This window comes from Bos mutus, chromosome 19, assembly GCF_027580195.1.
Source record: "Bos mutus isolate GX-2022 chromosome 19, NWIPB_WYAK_1.1, whole genome shotgun sequence".
In the NCBI taxonomy this organism is placed as follows: Eukaryota; Metazoa; Chordata; class Mammalia; order Artiodactyla; family Bovidae; genus Bos; species Bos mutus.
The window spans coordinates 27,230,257-27,248,816 of NC_091635.1; the positions used below are offsets into that span (position 1 = coordinate 27,230,257).

Sequence of the window (18,560 nt, forward strand, 5' to 3'; positions counted from 1 at the left end):
GGTAACTATGGGCCTGATCTCGTGGGGTCATACAAAGAATGCCAGCCAGCCTTGGGGGTGGGTCGCTGGCAGGAGGAATAAGCGTGTTTAGATACTTCCCCCTCACCCCTGCCTCTTGATTCTCCAGTCCTGCAGTTAGATCCCATTGCTCTCCCTGTTGCCCTGGTAACCAGCTCAGCAAGAAGAAACTCAAGCTCAGCAAAGCCCCCAGGTTCTCTGACCTCCCAGCCTGCCTCTCAGTGGGCAGAAAGAAGGCAACTGTTAGGGGCAGACAGATCAGTCTTAGGTAGTCCTGCTGTATCCCCTTCCAGAAGTCCATGGACTGGGTGCTTAAACTTTTTGCCCCCCTTCTCACAGGTGTTAATCACACCGCCCTCTCTCCTTGTTTCTTCCATCATAGAGTGTAGATGCCTTGACAACCATCTTCCCCACGAGGTCAGCACGTGGGCCTTATGAGAGACTCAGAACAGCAAAGGACTTAGAATCCCAAAGTTGTCTCCCAGCATCAGTAGCCCACTTAAGTTGGGTTGTCCCTCTAGGGCAGTAATTCTCAATCCTGGCTACACAAATCACTTGGGGATCCTTTAAAAAAAAAATACCATAAACCTTGGCCCTACCTCAGAGATCTGATTTAATTAATTTGAGGTGTGGCCAGGGCAACAGTATTTTTGAAAAGTTCCTTGGATTACCATGTGCAATTGGGGCGAGAACCACTGCTGTTCTAGGAGCGCCGTAACTTGATGCTGGTTTTCCTCTCTGATTCAAGGTCTTGAACTTAGTCTATGCCTGATATCCTTGAGTAATTGGAGGGTGCTGGGGTCCTGTTCCCCAATTCCAATTTCCAGGAGTCTCTTTGACCCTTGTATTTGCAGCCCCCACACGCTCCACACTCCCCAATTCTTCCCCCTTCCTAAATGACAATCCCAAATCCTGCCCAGAGAGGACGTTACCAAGGCAACCAGCTTAATCTGGTAACTGTGGCATGTGCTGGGAGTGGAGCCCTCCTCTCTTCTTACTCAGTTCATGAAATGCCTGGGGAGCTCCAAGCCACTCCAGCCAGCTTCCCCTGTTGACCCCAGGGATAATAGGGTATCCAATGAAGAGAGTATCAAGAAACTGATACTTGGATCTCTAGCTTCTCAGCTAAAATTGTGCTCTCTCCTTTTTTACTGTTCCTTTTTGCAAATCCACAAACAGATGGGTGTGCAAAGCTTTAATTCTGCGAACACATGCTCTTGTACACATCGGACCAGATAAGCACACACGGTGACACGTGTAGTACACACCCTGTTCAGTTCTACCACCACTCCCAGGCTTTCGCATTCCTGTCTCTGCCTGGCCCATGCACAGTAAACAGAGGTGGGGCATTGTCCAAGGAGCCTCAACCCATATGTTGCCTGGTGCCACTCCCCCACCTTGTTACTTTAACCTTGACGTGCTTACCCTGAGCATGTCTCCATACCCGCCTCTACCTGGGACAGTCTATCCTTAGCGACAGAATGCTTTGGGCATAGGCATCAGAAATAAGGATTATCTGGAGTGCATATTCGGTACCACTTCCCCACTCCATGGCTATGTCACCTCTGGAGGGTCTCTCTATGCCTCATGGTGTTGGTTGGCAGTTCTAGAGCTTGTCACCCATCTCCAGGGCTCTGCTTCGTCCTGCTGCCAGTAGGTGAAAGTGCCCTTGTGCTCCTGGTCTCGCTCTCCCTCTGCCTACCATCTCTTCTCCTCACCCTAATTAGACTTGCCACAACCTGCTGCTCTCTGCTTGGCTCCTACCTGCCTGCCAGTACCTGCCTCTCACAGGCCAGGCCCTCACCATCTATTGTGCCCTACCAGAAAGGGCAGATGGGTGGTGCCCCCCCTTCCCCCTCCCCCCTTCCAATGCCAGTTCACTCGAGGCCTACCCAGCCCTTTTTACAGAAGGAAGATAAAGACCACATACTCCACTGAGTATGGCAACAGAGGGCACAGTCGAGATCGAGAGTGATGGACACCCAATCAGCAATTTTTGTAGGCCTCCCTCACTTGAATACAGGCAGGTCCATCAAGGTGTGCAGCCTGATTTTTTGCAGTGATACCAAGAGTCCTCCTAAGCCTCGAGCCAGGAAGCTCCCTCTCCACTGGTAAATGACTCCCTCACCCTTGCCTTTAATGTCTGCGTCTACTCCGCACCCAATCCATTCAGCCCCTTACTGTTTCTCTCACGGTCAGCCCCAGCGCCCAAGTTCAAGCCTCGCGCGGCCCAAGTGGGCGGGCCCCTGAAGGGTAGGGGCGGGGACTGGGCGGGGACTGGAGGAGGGGGTGCGGTCTCAGTTCTGCCACCTTCCCCCCGGCCAGGAGCGCAGCCGCCGACGCCGCCGCCGCCGCGTCCTCACAGCCTTGCGCTCCGCCCGCTGTCTCTGCCGCCGCAGCCCGGCCCAGGAGCGCAGAGCCTTTGGGCACCGGCCCCGCAGCCTGCCCACCCTTCGGGCCGCGTGCGCTGCAGCCGGCATGGGGGGCCACTGAGAGCCGGCACTCCCCTCTGGTACCTCCCCCGGCCACTGGCCACTGGACTCCGGCCAGCGAGCCTCGGGCACCTCTGGCCCCTAGTCCGGAGCCTGGCACGGCCCTCAGCTCTGCCCCTCCGGCTCTGAGCATCGTGTCCCCGCCCCCCCCGCCCGTGCCTGGGACACCTGGGTCCCCCGGCGGCCCTGAGGAGAGGGGCGGGGGGGGGGGGTATGAAGCCGCTGGAGAAATTTCTGAAGAAGCAGACGTCGCAGCTGGCGGGGCGAACGGTGGCGGGAGGTCCCGGCGGGGGTCCGGGGAGCTGCGGCGGGCCTGGAGGGGGTGGGGGACCTGGCGGGGGCGGCGGTCCAGCCGGGGGACCGCGGCCGCTGCAGCGGCGTCAGAGCGTGTCTCGCCTGCTGCTCCCAGCTTTCCTCCGGGAGCCCCCCGCCGAGCCGGGGCTGGAGCCGCCCCCAGAGGAGGACGGAGGAGAGCCGGCGGGGGTCGCGGAAGAGCTCGGCAGCGGGGGCCCCTGTTGGCTGCAGCTGGAGGAGGTCCCGGGGCCCGGGCCGCTCGGGGGAGGGGGACCCCTGCGCTCCCCTTCCTCTTACTCCTCAGACGAGCTGTCCCCGGCGAGCCTCTGACTCCTCCACCCTGGGCCCCTCTGGGCGCCCCCGAGCGGCCGGAGCATCTTCTGAACTGGGTTCTGGAGCGGCTGGCTGGAGGGGCCACCAGGGACAGCGCCGCTTCAGGTAAGGAGTGGGCTGGCTCATCCATCCCGGAGTAGGGTTTGCCCCATCCCCCACCCGGTCCTCTTGCTTGCCCTTGGACGGTGATGGTGGCGCCTTGCGGGAGCCTTGGTGTGGGGTTGAGTGGTCAATTGAAGTGGGGTAGGGGCCTATGGGAAGGACAGAGCTTTCTGCAGCAGAGAAGTGGCAGTGTCACCTTCCTCTGCATAGCAGCCTCAACCACGCCTGGAGAAGAAGCTGAACCCCTTTTCCTCATTGAGCCTCCCTTCGTCTCCCCTGGACATTTCATCCTGACCCTGTGGGTCCCCGGTGTTGACTACCTCCTTCTGTGGCTGAGAATTACAGCTTGACACACTAAGATGGAAGCTGCCCAGACCAGTCAGTGCAGCCCTCTAGAGGTGGCCAAGCCCCAAAAGACCTTATAGGATTCCTGGGTTCTCTTTAGAAGGCCCAGAGCAGAGGGCTGGCCCACTCGGAGGGGCAGCGCCAGACAGGCACACAGTGGCCCAAGCCGCCTTTAGGCTCTGGCAAAGGGATGCATTGTCCCTAGCAGCTTGGAAGGGGGCGGGGGGGCATGTGTGGAGGGAGGCATTCTAGTTTGGGGTGGATTCAAAGGTGTCTGGTGGCTGGGCAGAACTCAGGCCCTGCAGCATTCAGGGGGGTCCAAACCTCTCCAGCTCCCGCCCTTCCGGTGGCAGGCCTCAGCACAGGGCCTCTTTAAAAATAACCACACCCTGAGAGGCTTATTCCCTAAATGATGAAGCTATTTTGCCACTCCCCACCAGCACCCCTGCTAAGGAGATTTTGAGGAAACTGAGGCCCCAGATTGCTGGTTAGCGGCTGAAGTAAAAGATCCAAGGGTCTTCAGGGCTAGTTGTCAGCATTTCACTAACACCCAGTGGGGTCTGAGGATTGGGAGCCCAGGCTGAGGGCTTACAGATGGGAGTTTCACACATTGCTCCCAGACCTTTGCAGGGAGCCCTAACCCAGGTGTGCAGAATGGGGCTCCACTCCCCTAGATTTTTCTCAAGACCCAGGTACTCTCCTTGGCTCAGGTTGTAGTTGCCCTGGGGAGCTGACACCTTTTGGATTTAATTAGAAAAATATCAGACACACACAGCTCTCTTAACCATAACTTCCCGCCTACACCACACACACTGTGTCTCTATGACACATTCCCTGGGGAGGCTGTGCATTGGACCAGAGCCTGCCTAGGAAGAGACAGGCACCAAGCTGTAGCCCCTGTGGCACCATTTCCCCCACTCTGCCCCATGGTCCTCTTCCTTTGCTCTGTTTATCTTTCCTGTGAGATAAAGAGTAGAGGGAAGGTTTGGGGACATCCCTAGTCCTCATCCCCATCCCTGGGGCTGAGGATCAGGGCTGGAGGGGCTCTCTGACTCACTTTAAAGACCGGGCAGAGAGAAAAAGGGAGAAACTGTCTTTCTCCTTTTGCCAGGGCCTGGTGCCACAGATGCTGCTCAGTGTCCCCTGAGGAAGGACTCTTGAACTGACTGTCACTGTATTAGCTGGACTGGCAGGCTGGATCTCCAGAGTAACTGGTTTGGGGGAACCCCAAAGCAGTTCCAGAATAGATGAGAATCAAGCTTAACCTGTCACTCTATTCTCCAATATATTCTTAAGCTATCTCAGTTCCCTCCCAGGGTGTGTGGGCAGAGGAGACTTGCACAAGCTACCCCAAACAAGCCAAAGTAGCCCCCCGCTGCCCACTGTACTTCACTCCGACACTCTGCTTGCCTCAAGCACAGTGAGAAAAGAACAGAAACGCAGGAGTCAGGGTTCTTACTCCAGCTCCAGGCAAGTTCCTCTCAGCTCTGGGCCTTGGTTTCTCATTTGTGAAATGAAATCATTGAAGTTGAGGATCTCATGTTGATTCACCCGCTCCACTTTCATGGCTAGAATTGGAGGCCAGGGGATGGTGACCCAAGGGCCATCAGAAGCCTTGGGGCAGTACCTGGGGACCTGGCCCTAACCTGTTCTGATGAGGACACCTGGCTCCCTCCCCATGCCCTGCCTGTCTGTGTGTGCCAGGCGGCCCTGCCTGTCTGTGTGTGCCAGGCTGCCTTGCCCCACCCCAGGGCTGGCTGCAAGTCAGGGCGACCTTGTACCTGGCTGACTGGCTGAGCCAGGCCCAGATGGAGGTGTGGAGGGGGAAAGGGTGGTGTGAGGAGCCACTCCCCTCCACCCTTGCATCATTAACTCTTCCATCCCTGGGCAGCTGGAGGACACAAGCTTTCTATTTAAAGGCTTTGGGATCAAAGAGATGGCAGTCGTCCCTCTCCCTTTTAATGGGGCTGGTTCTCACCTGCCTAGTTGGAACTCAAAACTCTTAGGTAGGGAGTGGGGAGGGGAGGAGGGACATACACACACATACACACACACACACAAACACACACTGCCGCTGACCCTACCTGTGCTTAGTTCTCTTGGCCTAGAGACACTTGTAGAGACTACCTCTCTTCCCCGCCCCGCCCCCACCAGACAGATCTCAAGCTTGGCGTATTAAATGACCCCCTACCCACGCACACTGGCGAGAAGTGGGCGTGGCAATCGGAGGGCGCCCCCTCCTTCCCTCCAGCTGCCTCGGCAGCTGCCAACCCCACCCCCGCAGCGGCTGCCCAGAACCTTCACGTGTGTGTGTGTGTGTGTGTGTGTGTGTGTGTGTGTGTATGGTGGGGCATGTGCAGAGCATGACTGGGCAGGTGGCTGAGGCTCCAGCCCAGCTAAAGAGAATTTGCCCTCGAGGCAAGAGAGGGGGAGTGGTGAGCGTCCAACCAGGTCCTGGAAGTGCCCTTCTGACATCAGTGGTGGCGACTGCTCTTCCAGATACCCTGCTGGATGACATCGTCCTCACTCATTCGCTCTTCCTTCCCACGGAGAAATTTCTGCAGGAGCTGCACCAGTAATATCCTTTTGTGAAGCTTGCGAAAGGGAAGGTCAGGAGGGAGCCACTCCCGGCATCCCACATGCCATGGGATGTGAGGGGCTAAGCTCTTCCCAAGAAAGCACACCTGGGTTTCAATCCCAGTTTCTTCACTCACCAACTGTGTAACCTCGGGAAGATCACCTGCCCTCCTGGGGCCTCAGTTTCCCCTTCTGTAAAACGGGGCTAAACAGTACCTGCCCCTGTGGCTGTTGTGGAGACCATCCTAACAGCAGAGGTAGGAGTACTTGGAGACTGCAGAGCCCTGTATGGATGTAACGTGTTATTATTCTGTTAAGAGCGCCTGTCTCCCCACTGAATTATTGCTCTAAACATCCGGTTGCCCAGCGAGTTATTACAGGGTCTGATGTAAACATCAGGTCGTGGCTGTGCTTTCATAGGGTCACTAGTGACAAGTCACTGACTGGGCTATTCATAGGGCCTCTCACCGAGTTATTCTAGGACCTAATTGTAAATGGCAGGCCAGTGAGTAGAATATCATAGGTTCTCTTTGAAACACCAGGCCTTACACGGAGAGATGGTCAGGTGTGTGGTTAGCACCATTGGCCTTTATCAGCCTGCTGTGAGCTCTGGGCTGTGGGCTGATCAGGGGTTGGGTGGGTCCAGGCAGAGTAGCTTCTAGTGAATTTCTTCAAGTGAAATTCAAACAGGCAAGAGCTGCATGTGGTCAAGTGGGTGCCATCCCTACCTATTCTGGCAAAAACCTGGGCTGGGGCATGAGGGGTCCTGGTTCCAGGGAACTTCAGAGCCTCTTTCTGTCTGGCCCCAAACCTAGAGAATTTTTAGGGGTGGCCTTGGCTCCCATTGCAAAGCCTTGCCTTCCATACCCCTTCCCAGTGTCCTCAAGTCTGCCTGCCAGGGCTTTTTCTTAACTTAGGGGTCAGCTTTGTTTGGGCAGGAGGCATGGAAGGCCCTGAGGGGCTGGGCCGGAAGCAGGCCTGTCTAGCCATGCTCCTTCATTTCTTGGACACCTACCAGGGGCTGCTGCAGGAGGAAGAGGGGGCTGGCCGCATCATCAAGGTGGGCCTGGGATGAGAAGGTGGGTGACCAGGCTGTTTGCTCTGGAAGGGGCCCTTTTGAAGGAACCGTACTTCTCAAGCTGGGTGCCTGGAAGGAAAGAGGCCAGCAAGTCCTAGCTTATGGGATTCTTCTGTGCTTGAAGGCATGGAGGCCCTGCCCTGCCTTTGCAGAGAGTGATGCTGGGATGAGACCCTTGCCCTCACCTTCTTTCTCCTTGTCTCTGCAGGACCTGTACCTGCTGATTATGAAGGATGAGTCCCTTTACCAGGACCTCCGAGAGGACACACTGAGGCTGCACCAGCTTGTGGAAACAGTGGAGCTAAAGTGAGGGGAATGGGCTTGGGGAGGGGCCAGGAACGAAGTCCTCCTTGTTCCTCAGTTAGAGGGCTGGGTGCCTCTGGCCTTTGGACTCCAAGATGTCTTGATTTCAGTCCCTTTCTCTTACTGGAGAGGAGCACAAAGCATCATCTCCAGACATTTTGGGGGTCCATTCTCCCATCCACTTATTTGTCAGTCCAGTGGTGTACTGATAAATATTGAACAGCCAGCACTTCAGGAAAAAGAGCCCTGACTTGTAGCTTTTGCTGATTCCCATGGTGTAAATTCGGAGAAGGCAATGGCACCCCACTCCAATACTTTTGCCTGGAAAATCCCACGGACGGAAGAGCCTGGTAGGCTGAAGTCCATGGGGTCGCTACAGTCCAACATGACTGAGCGACTTCACTTTCACTTTTCACTTTCATGCATTGGAGAAGGAAATGGCAACCTATTCCAGTGTTCTTGCCTGGAGAATCCCAGGGATGGGGAAGCCTGGTGGGCTGCCGTCTATGGGGTCGCACAGAGTCGGACACGGCTGAAGCAACTTAGCAGCAGTAGCAGCAGCATGGTGTAAATTCTCTCACCATGGTTTATTTCAAGCTCCCAACATGACGTCATTGAATGTGAAGTTGGGAGGAGATGTGTGGTAGCAGGTCATTATGTAGTATCTTCACCATACAAATCCAACAGACGCAAATAACCTGAAGAGCACAGAGAAGAACACGGTGAAACAATTAGGAAATGACTTTTTTTGTATTATAATAATTTGGCTATAAGTTTATAAAACATATATATGTTTATATACAATTATCTATTATAATTAATTTTTAATGGCTGTGTTTAAAACCAGTTGGCAAAATTTTCCAAAATTTAACAGTCTGCCTTCACGAGCCATTGTGAGCTGACTTCAAGACACCACTGTGTCCATCTGTCCATCTTTTCAGCCCTTTCAGTTTCTCCATTCCACTGTCATAACCCTCATTTAGGCTTCAGTATCTCTCACTTGGATTATGGCTGCAGCCTCTGATCCAGGCCTTTAGCTTATGGTTTTGTGTCTTTCTTATGCTGATGCCAGAGAGATCTTTCAAACTTGACAACCTTGTGCTTCTGTTCCCAAAATATCCATGCCCCTCCCCCAACAGCATCCTAGCCCCTCTCTGTCTGCCTTCTGCTGATCCTTCCCTCCACATCTCCCACATCCCCCCTTACGCATGACACTCCCTACACACCCACCAATTCCATGAACACCTGTGTGTTCTCAACTTCCTGCTATCACTTATATGGTCCACCCCAGAGTGCCCTCCTCCCACCCCCTTCTCTTCCTGTTGCCCTTCAAGGTCCAGGTCAAATGCCATCTTCTTAGTGAAAGCATCTTTTGGCGGTAGCTGTCCCCTCCTCCCTCCCTATACCAACAAAACTCTTCTTGTGGCTTTATTATATCATCTAACACCTGTCTGGTGTGAGAAGTAGCTGTACGCAAGTCTGTCTCCCTCCCAGACTGTGAAGTTTTTGTCAGTAAAATTCAGCAAACAGCTGATGACCTACACCTGCCATGTAGCAGGCAGGGTGCTAGGCCTGGAGGTTGAAAATAAAATTCAGTCAGCTCTCAATCTTGTAGAAGAGATAAGACACGAAGGTAAACACATATTAGCCCAATGTCCTACAGCCACTGAGACAAAAAGGTGACCTCTGCTGGTGGGTGGGATGGATAGAGAAGAATTCAGGGAGGAGGTGGCATTTGCTTCGGTCATTCGGACAGCCATCCCAATGCTGGCCATGGTCCTGTCTTCTGACCTCCTTCACCACTCTCTGAACCTGATGCTGGGGCATCCTTGACCCGGTTCTGACATCCCTGCTTGATGCTACCTGCCTGGCATGCAAGATGCCTGGCCGGGCTCTCTGATGCCCAGCGGTGTCCACACCAGGATCCCGGAGGAGAGCCAGCCACCCAGCAAGCAGGTGAAGCCACTCTTCCGCCACTTCCGTCGGATAGACTCCTGTCTGCAGACTCGCGTGGCTTTCCGGGGTTCTGATGAGAGTGAGTGTTCTGGGGGCTCTGAGGGGTCTCCGGATCGCCGGCGACCTCTATGGGGTTTCCTTCTGTCTCAGAACCAGTCCTTTTTACAACATCTTTTTCTGAGGCCAGCCCATTTAAGATTGCAGTGGGGTGGGGAACAGAGGTGCTCAGGAGGGGGCTGTGCCGATGCTGCCATTCTGCCCACTGGTGAAAAGCCACCTTCCGGTCTCTGTCTAGTCTTCTGCCGGGTCTACATGCCTGATCACTCTTACGTGACCATACGCAGCCGCCTCTCAGCATCTGTGCAGGACATCCTGGGCTCTGTGACGGAGAAGTTGCAGTACTCAGAGGAGCCTGCGGGGCGTGAGGATTCCCTCATCCTGGTTGCTGTGGCCTCCTCAGGAGGTGAGGGTCAGAAGGAGCTGGGCTGGTCTGGGGGCGGTGGGGCGGCGGGGGAGTGGTGGGACAAGGAGAGAAACTCACAAGCCCAATGCCCCGGGGCAGAAGTAACAGCTGAATTCTAGGCCCTGGCTGCTACTCTAAGTGTGGTCCTAGGACCAGCCACAGGAGCATCACCTGGGAGCTTGCTAAAAAGTGTCTCAGCCCCCACCCCAGACCTGCAGAGTCAGAATGTGTGTTTAAATAAGATCCCCAGGTGATATCTATGCACATTAAAGTTGGGGACACACTGGTCCAGGACACTTGGATGCTGCTGTGGGTGCTTGCCCCTTACTCACCTAGGGATCTGGTCCTCTAACCTCCTCAAGCATCTACAGATGCTACATTTTTGAGACCAAAGACACAGGATGGGCCTCCAATCCCAGTGCTGCTGCTGCTAAATCACTTCAGTCGTGTCCGACTCTGTGCGACCCCATGAATGGCAGCCCACCAGGCCCTGCCATCCCTGGGATTCTCCAGGCAAGAACACTGGAGTGGGTTGCCATTTCCTTCTCCAATGCATGAAAGGGAAAAGTGAAAGTGAAGTCGCTCAGTCGTATCCAACTCCCAGCGACCCCATGGACTCCTCTGTCCATGGGATTTTCCAGGCAAGAGTACTGGAGTGGGGTGCCATTGCCTTCTCCACCAATCCCAGTAGGAAGGCAAAAATCCCTGCAGTGTAGTTATAGCCTTATTTTTCCTCTAAGACAGAAAAAAAATCCTGTTTTCTCAGTGTCACTGGGATGATAAAATAAGTGAAGAGCTAAAAAGAATGTTGGGAGTCAAAAGGAGGTTGTAAATGCAAGACAACCCATTTTTTGAAAACTGTCGTTTAAATACAGCATAGGCCAGTGATGACAAGTCCCGTTAGTCTAGAGTACATCTGTGCAGGGTTGGGAGCGTCGGGATGGGGCAGTGGCTGGGGGATGCAAGGGTGCAGGGGTCGATGCTAAAGCAAAGCAGCTCATTCTCCTGCAGAGAAGGTCCTTCTCCAGCCTACTGAAGACTGTGTCTTCACCACACTGGGCATCAACAGCCACCTGTTTGCTTGCACCCGAGACAGCTTTGAGGCCCTGGTAAGAACTCCCTCATAAGCCTTGGCTGGTAGCGGAGGCTGAGAGGGGCTGGGGCAGAAATTCACAAGCCTAGCCCCTGTGCCGCTGCCTGCCCCACCAGGTGCCCCTTCCTGAGGAAATCCAGGTGTCCCCTGGAGACACGGAGATCCATCGCGGGGAGCCTGAGGACGTGGCCAACCACCTTACCGCCTTCCACTGGGAGCTGTTCCGCTGTGTGCACGAGGTGGGGACTGAGGCTGCAGCTGGGTTGGGGGCCTGCAGAGAGGCAGCGCTCTGGGCTGAAAGTTCTGGTTAGGACGCTCCGCGCCCTTGCAGCATGCCCTGGGGCAATGTGCCGCCAGAACCTCTCTAAGCCTTTATCCCCGTATCTGGGGAAAAAAGAAGAAAGAGAGGACCATCCCCCGCCCCCCATCAGGGTGGTTCAGGATCCAAGTGGCGCTTATACAGAACCTGACCCACAGTTAGTATTTGTAAAATATTCACTATTAAAGAAAAGGCAGCGACAGTAATGTCGATCAGATGGTTCAAGCGCCTGGCAGCGTGTAAGCTTTCGGTAGATGGTAGAGTATTATTAATGTTGGTTGTTTCCCCTCCCCCTCGTTGCATCCTGTCCTGTCCCCGCTTTTTCTATTTTCCACCCCTCCCGCCCCCGCCCTCCTGCCTGTCCTGCCTCCCCGCCTCCCACTGTCATCTCCCCGCCGCCCGCCCCCATCCCACGCCCTGGCGGCCCCTCCGCCGCTGCGGCTTCAGCTGGAGTTCGTGGACTACGTGTTCCACGGGGAGCGCGGCCGCCGGGAGACGGCCAACCTCGAGCTGCTGCTGCAGCGCTGCAGCGAGGTTACCCACTGGGTGGCCACCGAGGTGCTGCTCTGCGAGGCCCCGGGCAAGCGCGCGCAGCTGCTCAAGAAGTTCATCAAGATCGCGGCCATGTGAGTGCGGCCGGCAGCGGAGGGGGAAGCCCTGGCCTCCCGCCCTCACTGACCCCGCCTCCCCGCCCGCTCACCCCGCCTCCCGCCGGCTGATCCCGGCCTCTCGCTCCCGCAGCTGCAAGCAGAACCAGGATCTGCTGTCCTTCTACGCCGTGGTCATGGGGCTGGACAACGCCGCCGTCAGCCGCCTGAGGCTCACCTGGGAGGTGAGGTGACCGCCTCCTCGCCTCCCACCTGGGCCGGCCCACCTCGGGGATCTTGGCCTCCACACACAGTCTTGACATCCCTGGGCTCACCCCAGAGATCTTTCCCGGGACGGCTGCTGGCCTCTGGGGAGCTTTTGTGAGAATTGGAAGGAGGTGCCCTCTTCTGGCGAACACAGCTCCGGGGCACCGGGCAGGGCTGAAGGGCCGGGTACCTGTGCAAATCAGTGAAGGCGAATCCGCGCCTGACCGCGGGGTGGTGGGTGGGGGTCAGGCAGCCCGGCCCAGGTCTCAGAATGGGCTCTGGGATTTCAGCCCGCACCCAGGGAGGCTTTGTGCGTGGCTCAGGCATCAGCAGTGTCCTCCATTTCGCCAGAAGAGATCATTCCTCTGGGCTGCTGCCAGCGCCCCAGACCTATACCAAGGCTGGGTCTACTTTCCCACCCCGGAGGCTTCCCAGCCCCTTGCCAGGCACTCCGGCCCTTTCCCACTCATAACACCTGGGGATTAGTAAGGAGGGCCCATGAAACCCAAGGAGCTCCAGAATCTGACATCTCCTTCCTTCAACCTGCAGAAGCTGCCAGGGAAATTCAAGAACTTGTTCCGCAAATTTGAGAACCTGACGGTGAGTGGCTTTGGCTCTTATCTGCCACTGGGCTGGCTCCCCAGAGACTCAGTGCCCGCAAACCTTTCACCTCCAGCTTCCCTTTCAAGGTTTTCTGTGTCTGGGAGCCCCCTTTCCCACCCCTCTCCTCCAGCCCACCACCCTGGGAGGGAAGCTGGGAGGGTTGTGGCTTTGTTTTCCCCAGAGAAGAGGATACAGCAGTGAAGTCCCCACTTAGACACCCAAGCACACCCCTGTCTGTTTGGAGATATTTGTAGGGAAGGGGCTGGGGGAGGGGGAGGGGGACAACTTTGGGGTACACTGGGCCTATTTGTCACTTTTTCCCTCTGCTGTGGAACCCTAGGACCCCTGCAGGAACCACAAAAGCTACCGGGAAGTGATATCCAAGATGAAACCCCCTGTGATTCCTTTCGTGCCTCTGATCCTCAAAGGTGAGAGTCGCTTCCAAGCTATGTTCCTCTCCACACGTTCCATGCCCCTTTCAGACCCTCAATCCCCTCTCAATTCAGCTCTGTGTGTGGCCACATAGAGAGAAGCCCCCAGGTTGAATGTGGTTTAGGGGAAGGGAAGGGCCCTTTGGACCTCCTCTCCCTTTTTTTTTTTAACTTTTATTTGCATTTGTGTGTGTGTGATCTATTCTCCAGCCATACGTTTTTATTTCTTCAGTTTCTTCTGGGATGTCTTTTTCTTCTGTGCAGCCTCCTCTCTGGTTCAGGAACAGTCTGTTCTTTTTCAATAAGGATCATCTCCATGTGGCAGGGAGGGCTCACATATGGGTTGATCTGACCATGAGCTCTGTAAGACCCGCCAGCATCTTGGAGGCTTTGTTCACTGGGGTGTGCTCAGTGACCAGGGAATCTACCTCTCCGCCCTCAAGTTCAGCATTACTCTCTGCATTTTTGAGCATGTGCAGTAAAAATTCAGTACTCTTTGCACCACCAACCCTGAGTCCAGCCCCACTGTTTGGTTACCAGCTCCACCACTGTGACGACTGGATGGCATGCGTTGCTTCTGTAAAGGGATATCCTTCAGATACTTGGTGACTTTTTGGATATGTAGTCCCCTTAGTGGCCTGGGCAGTTTCTCGAGTATTCTTAAAGTGAACACAAAGATTTGAACCTCTTGATTTGCATGATTTTCTGGGGTCAAGTGAACAGCGAACCGGTTTTACAGGTCTCCTCAGGTCGCTTCCAGGAAAAGTGGATCTCCCCCTCTAACCCCTTCGCTTCTCTCCCCATCCCTAGACCTGACTTTCCTGCACGAGGGAAGTAAGACCCTGGTAGATGGCTTGGTGAACATTGAGAAGCTGGTGAGTGACACTGCCAACCCTAGTCCCATGAGTGGGGCACCTGGCACCCTCCCTCGCTCTTGGCACACACACGCCTGAAGACAGCACCTTTCCTCATGGTGCCCAGCTTGCCTGGCAGACTCCTGACTGTCTCTCTGGTGGTGTCACTGTGGCAACCTGCCCCTGAGTGGCAAAACTGACAGGCAGCTTAGGGCGGGGGGAGCTCTGCCTCTCCCTAACCTGGCCCTCTGCCACACCCTTCTTTGGTCCAGTGGAGGAGGGGGAGCCTTGGGAGGGGAGCACCTTTCTGGGCCCTTTTTGGGACTCAGTTCTTGTCATCTCCCAGCATTCAGTGGCCGAAAAAGTGAGGACAGTCCGCAAATACCGGAGCCAGCCCCTTTGTGAGTACTCGGGGTTTTGAGGGCGTTACAGGTGGAAGTTTGACAGAGCAGGAGGGTTTCTGGGAGACTCCCGCGCTCCAGTGTTTATTTCCTTAAACGTCTCATTTCTCCATTCTCTCCCGGCCTTCCCGGGGACCCTCCTGCCCACCAACCACCCCAGTCCACACCCTTCCTTCCCTCGGGCTGGTTGTGTGCAGGGGAAGAAGGACACCCTGACCGCCTGCCTCCCTGTCCTCGCATCCCCAGGCCTTGATATGGAGGCCTCCCCACATCACCTGCAGACCAAGGCCTACGTGCGCCAGTTCCAGGTCATCGACAACCAGAACCTCCTCTTCGAGCTCTCCTACAAGCTGGAGGCCAACAGTCAGTGAGAACTGAGGTTCTGCTTGGCCCCTCACCAGGGTCCTTGGGCACCTGGCACTCAAGCACTTTGCACGACTCCCTGCCCACATCTGACAGCTTTCTTCTGGAGCCACTTCCTGCCCCACGGGAAGGAGTTGGGTGGACTGAGCCCTGGACTCATAAGCCTGTTCTTCCTGCTGAAGTCCTCTCCCCCGTGCTCCTTCAAGCCCGAGCCACCCTCTGCTGGTTCCTGCCCTCTCAGGGGAAGCAGTGGGCAGAGAGCTCCTTCCCTGGCCCCTCCCATCCAGGTCTGTTCCGGAGATGGAGTTTCCCATCTCCTCTACCCAAGCAGGCAGGAAGGCTTTGCCCACCCCCCTCCCCATCTCATCTCACAGAGCAGAGCTGTGGGAGGGGTTGGCAGCCTTCCTCTCCACCACCTGCCTGGCTTCTCCCTGACTTCTTCCTGGTGAGGGCTGGGACCCCTAGATTCACCCCCAGATATGATATTGCCCTTGTGTCTGTCTGCGTGTGTGCGTGTGCGTGTGCGTGTGTGTGTGTGTTTGCACATGCGCGTGTGGCCCCTTTGAAGGAGTAGCACTGCATCTGGCATTTGAGGGAAGGTGCTGTGTGTCCTGGGGAGGGGGTCCTTCTGTTTGGTGCTACCCTTGTCTGCTCCTGGGATAGTACGGGGTGCTTTCCCCACCCCCACCACTCCCTGCCCAGCTCCTCCGCTGCCCTGCACACCCAGGCTTGTGGCTGAAGCTGCTCCGGAGGGCAGGGAGCAGCAGCAGACAGGAGGGTTACCATCAGCCCTTACGGGTCTCCCACTCGGACCTCCTAAAGTTCCCTGGGTGGGCTCTGATGAGAGGGTAAAAGATGCTCAGGGAAACACAGGCCTAAGCTGCCTACAGGACCCCCCCCCCAACATTGCAGTGGGGTGAGACGTGGTAGCAGGAGTCAGGGTTGATTTCTGCCCATCCTCCTGATTTTAGGGTGTCTCACTGCTAAGAAGGGCGTTATCATCTCCCTTTGGCCCTTCTGCAAGGATGCCAGCACGTGGTCTCATCCTCCTCCCTGTCTTGACTCCCCCCTTGGTCCTTCCCATCGGAGCTGGGTGGGCTGGACCCCTGTACTTGGGTCAAGGCAGCCGCTCCCCCCTCCCCGACATGGGGCAGGGAACGGCAGAGACTGGAAAAGCGAAACTGGGCCCTGGCGATGCCTCTGTTACCTCTCAGTCTCCCCTCCCTCTCCCATCAGGGGCCTCCAGGGCTGAGGGTGCAAGACTCCCGGCAGCTACGGGGTGAGGTTTCCTGGCGCAGCCTCACCCTCCTTTCTGGCACCACCTCTTTCCCTTCCGAAGAGGCAGCAGCAGCCCCAGCCAAAGAAGCTGCTGCTCCTGCTCTGAGAGTGTATATATTTTTTACCAAAAGCTCGGGAATTGTAAATTTATTTTTTAAAACACAAGGAGGGAAAGAGCCTTGTATCATATGTAAACAGTGTATCATAGGTTACGTTGTACAGTCCCTTTTATACTGCGGTCTGTCTTGTTCCTGCCGCAAAAATATGTCTATAGACTCCCCACCCCACCACATCCACAGGCACTGTGTCCCACCCCCTCCATCCCTAGAGACAGTGACCTCTGTCCACTCTTCCCTGCTACTGCTGATGTGCGCTTCTGTCCCTGCAGCCACCCTTCCTCCCGACACCTCTCAGCAGCCTTGTCACTCCAGCGCTCACAGTCCTCACCAAACCCTGGGCCCCCCCTGGTCCAGTCTTGGCTGCTGCCCACCTCTGGCCTTGACCCCTACCCTGCTGCCTCCCACGGGCCTCCCAGACCCCTTCCCATGCCCCATAGCTCTACCAGAGTGAAGCGTGTGTGCTGTACAGGCTCGGTTGTCATTGCAGAAACCTGCTGGAGTCAAAGCCGATAAAAGTCTATGAATCCACCCTCCTGCTGTTCTCCATTCTGTTTCTTTGAGGCTGGGGAAGGGCCAAAAGGGGAGAGAGGGAATCCATCTATCAGGACTCTGGGCTGGGCTGTTCTGGAGTGACTTTGAAAAACGTGGGTGAGAGGGAAAGATGCTAGCCTCGGGAGCCACGCCGCCTAGTGCCTGGGACTTGCAAGAATGAATGTTTTAGCTGTTCCGTGTTCCAGGCGTGCCATGGATATGCGATCTTGGTTAATTCTAACACTGTGAGGTGGAGGATGGAAGCTGACAGTCCCAGCAAAGTGTCTAAGTTACAGGGTGAGTGAGGTGGCAGAACAGGGCCCCTAACCCAAATCTGTCCATTGCAGACAGCGTGCACATTCTCTGCTGCTACCCAGATGCATGCACTCTGCACGCAACCAGTATCTACCAGTTATACTAAGATGTGGGGCAACTAGAGCTTAGTGTTTGGCTCTAATGGGAGCCTGACCTCCAGGAAACATTGCGTACTCAGTCACATGTGAGCCGTTGACCTTCCCTCCTGCATCAGTTTTTCCCTCAGTCTCCTGCATCTCAGAAAATAGTCTTCCCATCCACCCAAGTTTTTGAGGCAAGAATCTAGGGCTCCACTCTTGATGATGCCCCTTTCCCTTATTCCTCACTCCTCATCCGCCTGGTCCGGCAGCTTCAATTGCAAAACACATCCTGGGACTTCCCTCGTGGTCCAGTGGTTAAGACTCTGCACTTCCAATGCAGGGGACATAGGTTTAGTGTCTGATCAGGCAACTGAGATCCCACATGCCTTGCCAAAAACAAAAACCAGCAAAACAACCAAAACCAAATCCTGATCGGCCCACTTCTCCATTACCACCAGTCCAAACCACTTTCATGTCCTCCCTGGATGCTTGCGCTAGCCTCCTACCTGGGCTCTCAGCTGCTTCTCTCCAACTGGCTTCTAACCCCACCAGTTAGTTCCCCATACTGCAACCAGGGTGCTTTTTTACAAACCTAAATAGGATAATGTATGGCTAAACTTAAAAGAAGGGCTTCCCAGGTTGCACTAGTGGTAAAGAACCTGCCTGTGAATGCAGGAGACAAATGAGATGTGGGTCCGATCCCTGGGTCAGGAAGATGCCCTGGAGGAGGGCATGGCAACCCACTCCAGTACTCTTGCCTGGAGAATCCCGTGAACAGAGGAGCCTGGCAGGCTACAGTCCACAGGGTCATTGCTGAGTCCACAACTGAAGCAACTTAGCACACACACATTGAAGCTTAAAGTGGCGATACCAAGTATCAGCGAGGATACAGAGAAACTAGGACTTTTATAAATTGTTGGTGGGAGTGTGAGTTGGTACACCCAGTTTGGAAAATTGTCTGGTCATATCTACTAAGACTAAATGTACTCTGTACCTGTCACCTAGCATTTTCACTCCTGCTGCTGCTAAGTCGCTTCAGTCGTGTCTGACTCTGTGCGACCCCATAGATGGCAGCCCACCAGGCTTCCCTGTCCCTGGGATTCTCCAGGTAAGAACACTGGAGTGGGTTGCCATTTCCTTCTCCAATGCATGAAAGTGAAAAGTGGAAGTGAAGTCGCTCAGTCATGTGCGACTCTTCTCGACCCCATGGACTACAGCCCACCAGGCCCTCCGTCCATGGGATTTTCCAGGCAAGAGTACTGGAGTGGGGTGCCATTTCCACTCCTAGGTGTATGTATACCCAAGAGAATTTAGTGCCTGTGTCCACCAAAGAATATATACAATAATGATCATATCAT

At 55.3% G+C, this 18,560-nt stretch overlaps 1 protein-coding gene across 1 annotated transcript; it reads left to right on the forward strand.

Moving 5' to 3' along the window:
• The first annotated feature begins 2,350 nt into the window (after window positions 1-2,350).
• Window positions 2,351-16,809, forward strand: RAPGEFL1 (Rap guanine nucleotide exchange factor like 1). Its single transcript, XM_070389803.1, is given in 16 exon segments — window positions 2,351-3,114; window positions 3,117-3,242; window positions 6,084-6,162; window positions 7,086-7,221; window positions 7,448-7,545; window positions 9,465-9,577; window positions 9,794-9,961; window positions 10,973-11,070; window positions 11,171-11,293; window positions 11,821-11,999; window positions 12,115-12,205; window positions 12,777-12,827; window positions 13,171-13,258; window positions 14,072-14,136; window positions 14,462-14,516; window positions 14,763-16,809. Coding segments are annotated over 16 exon segments (1,986 nt in total). The 5' UTR covers window positions 2,351-2,723; the 3' UTR covers window positions 14,888-16,809.
• Window positions 16,810-18,560: the final 1,751 nt, after the last annotated feature.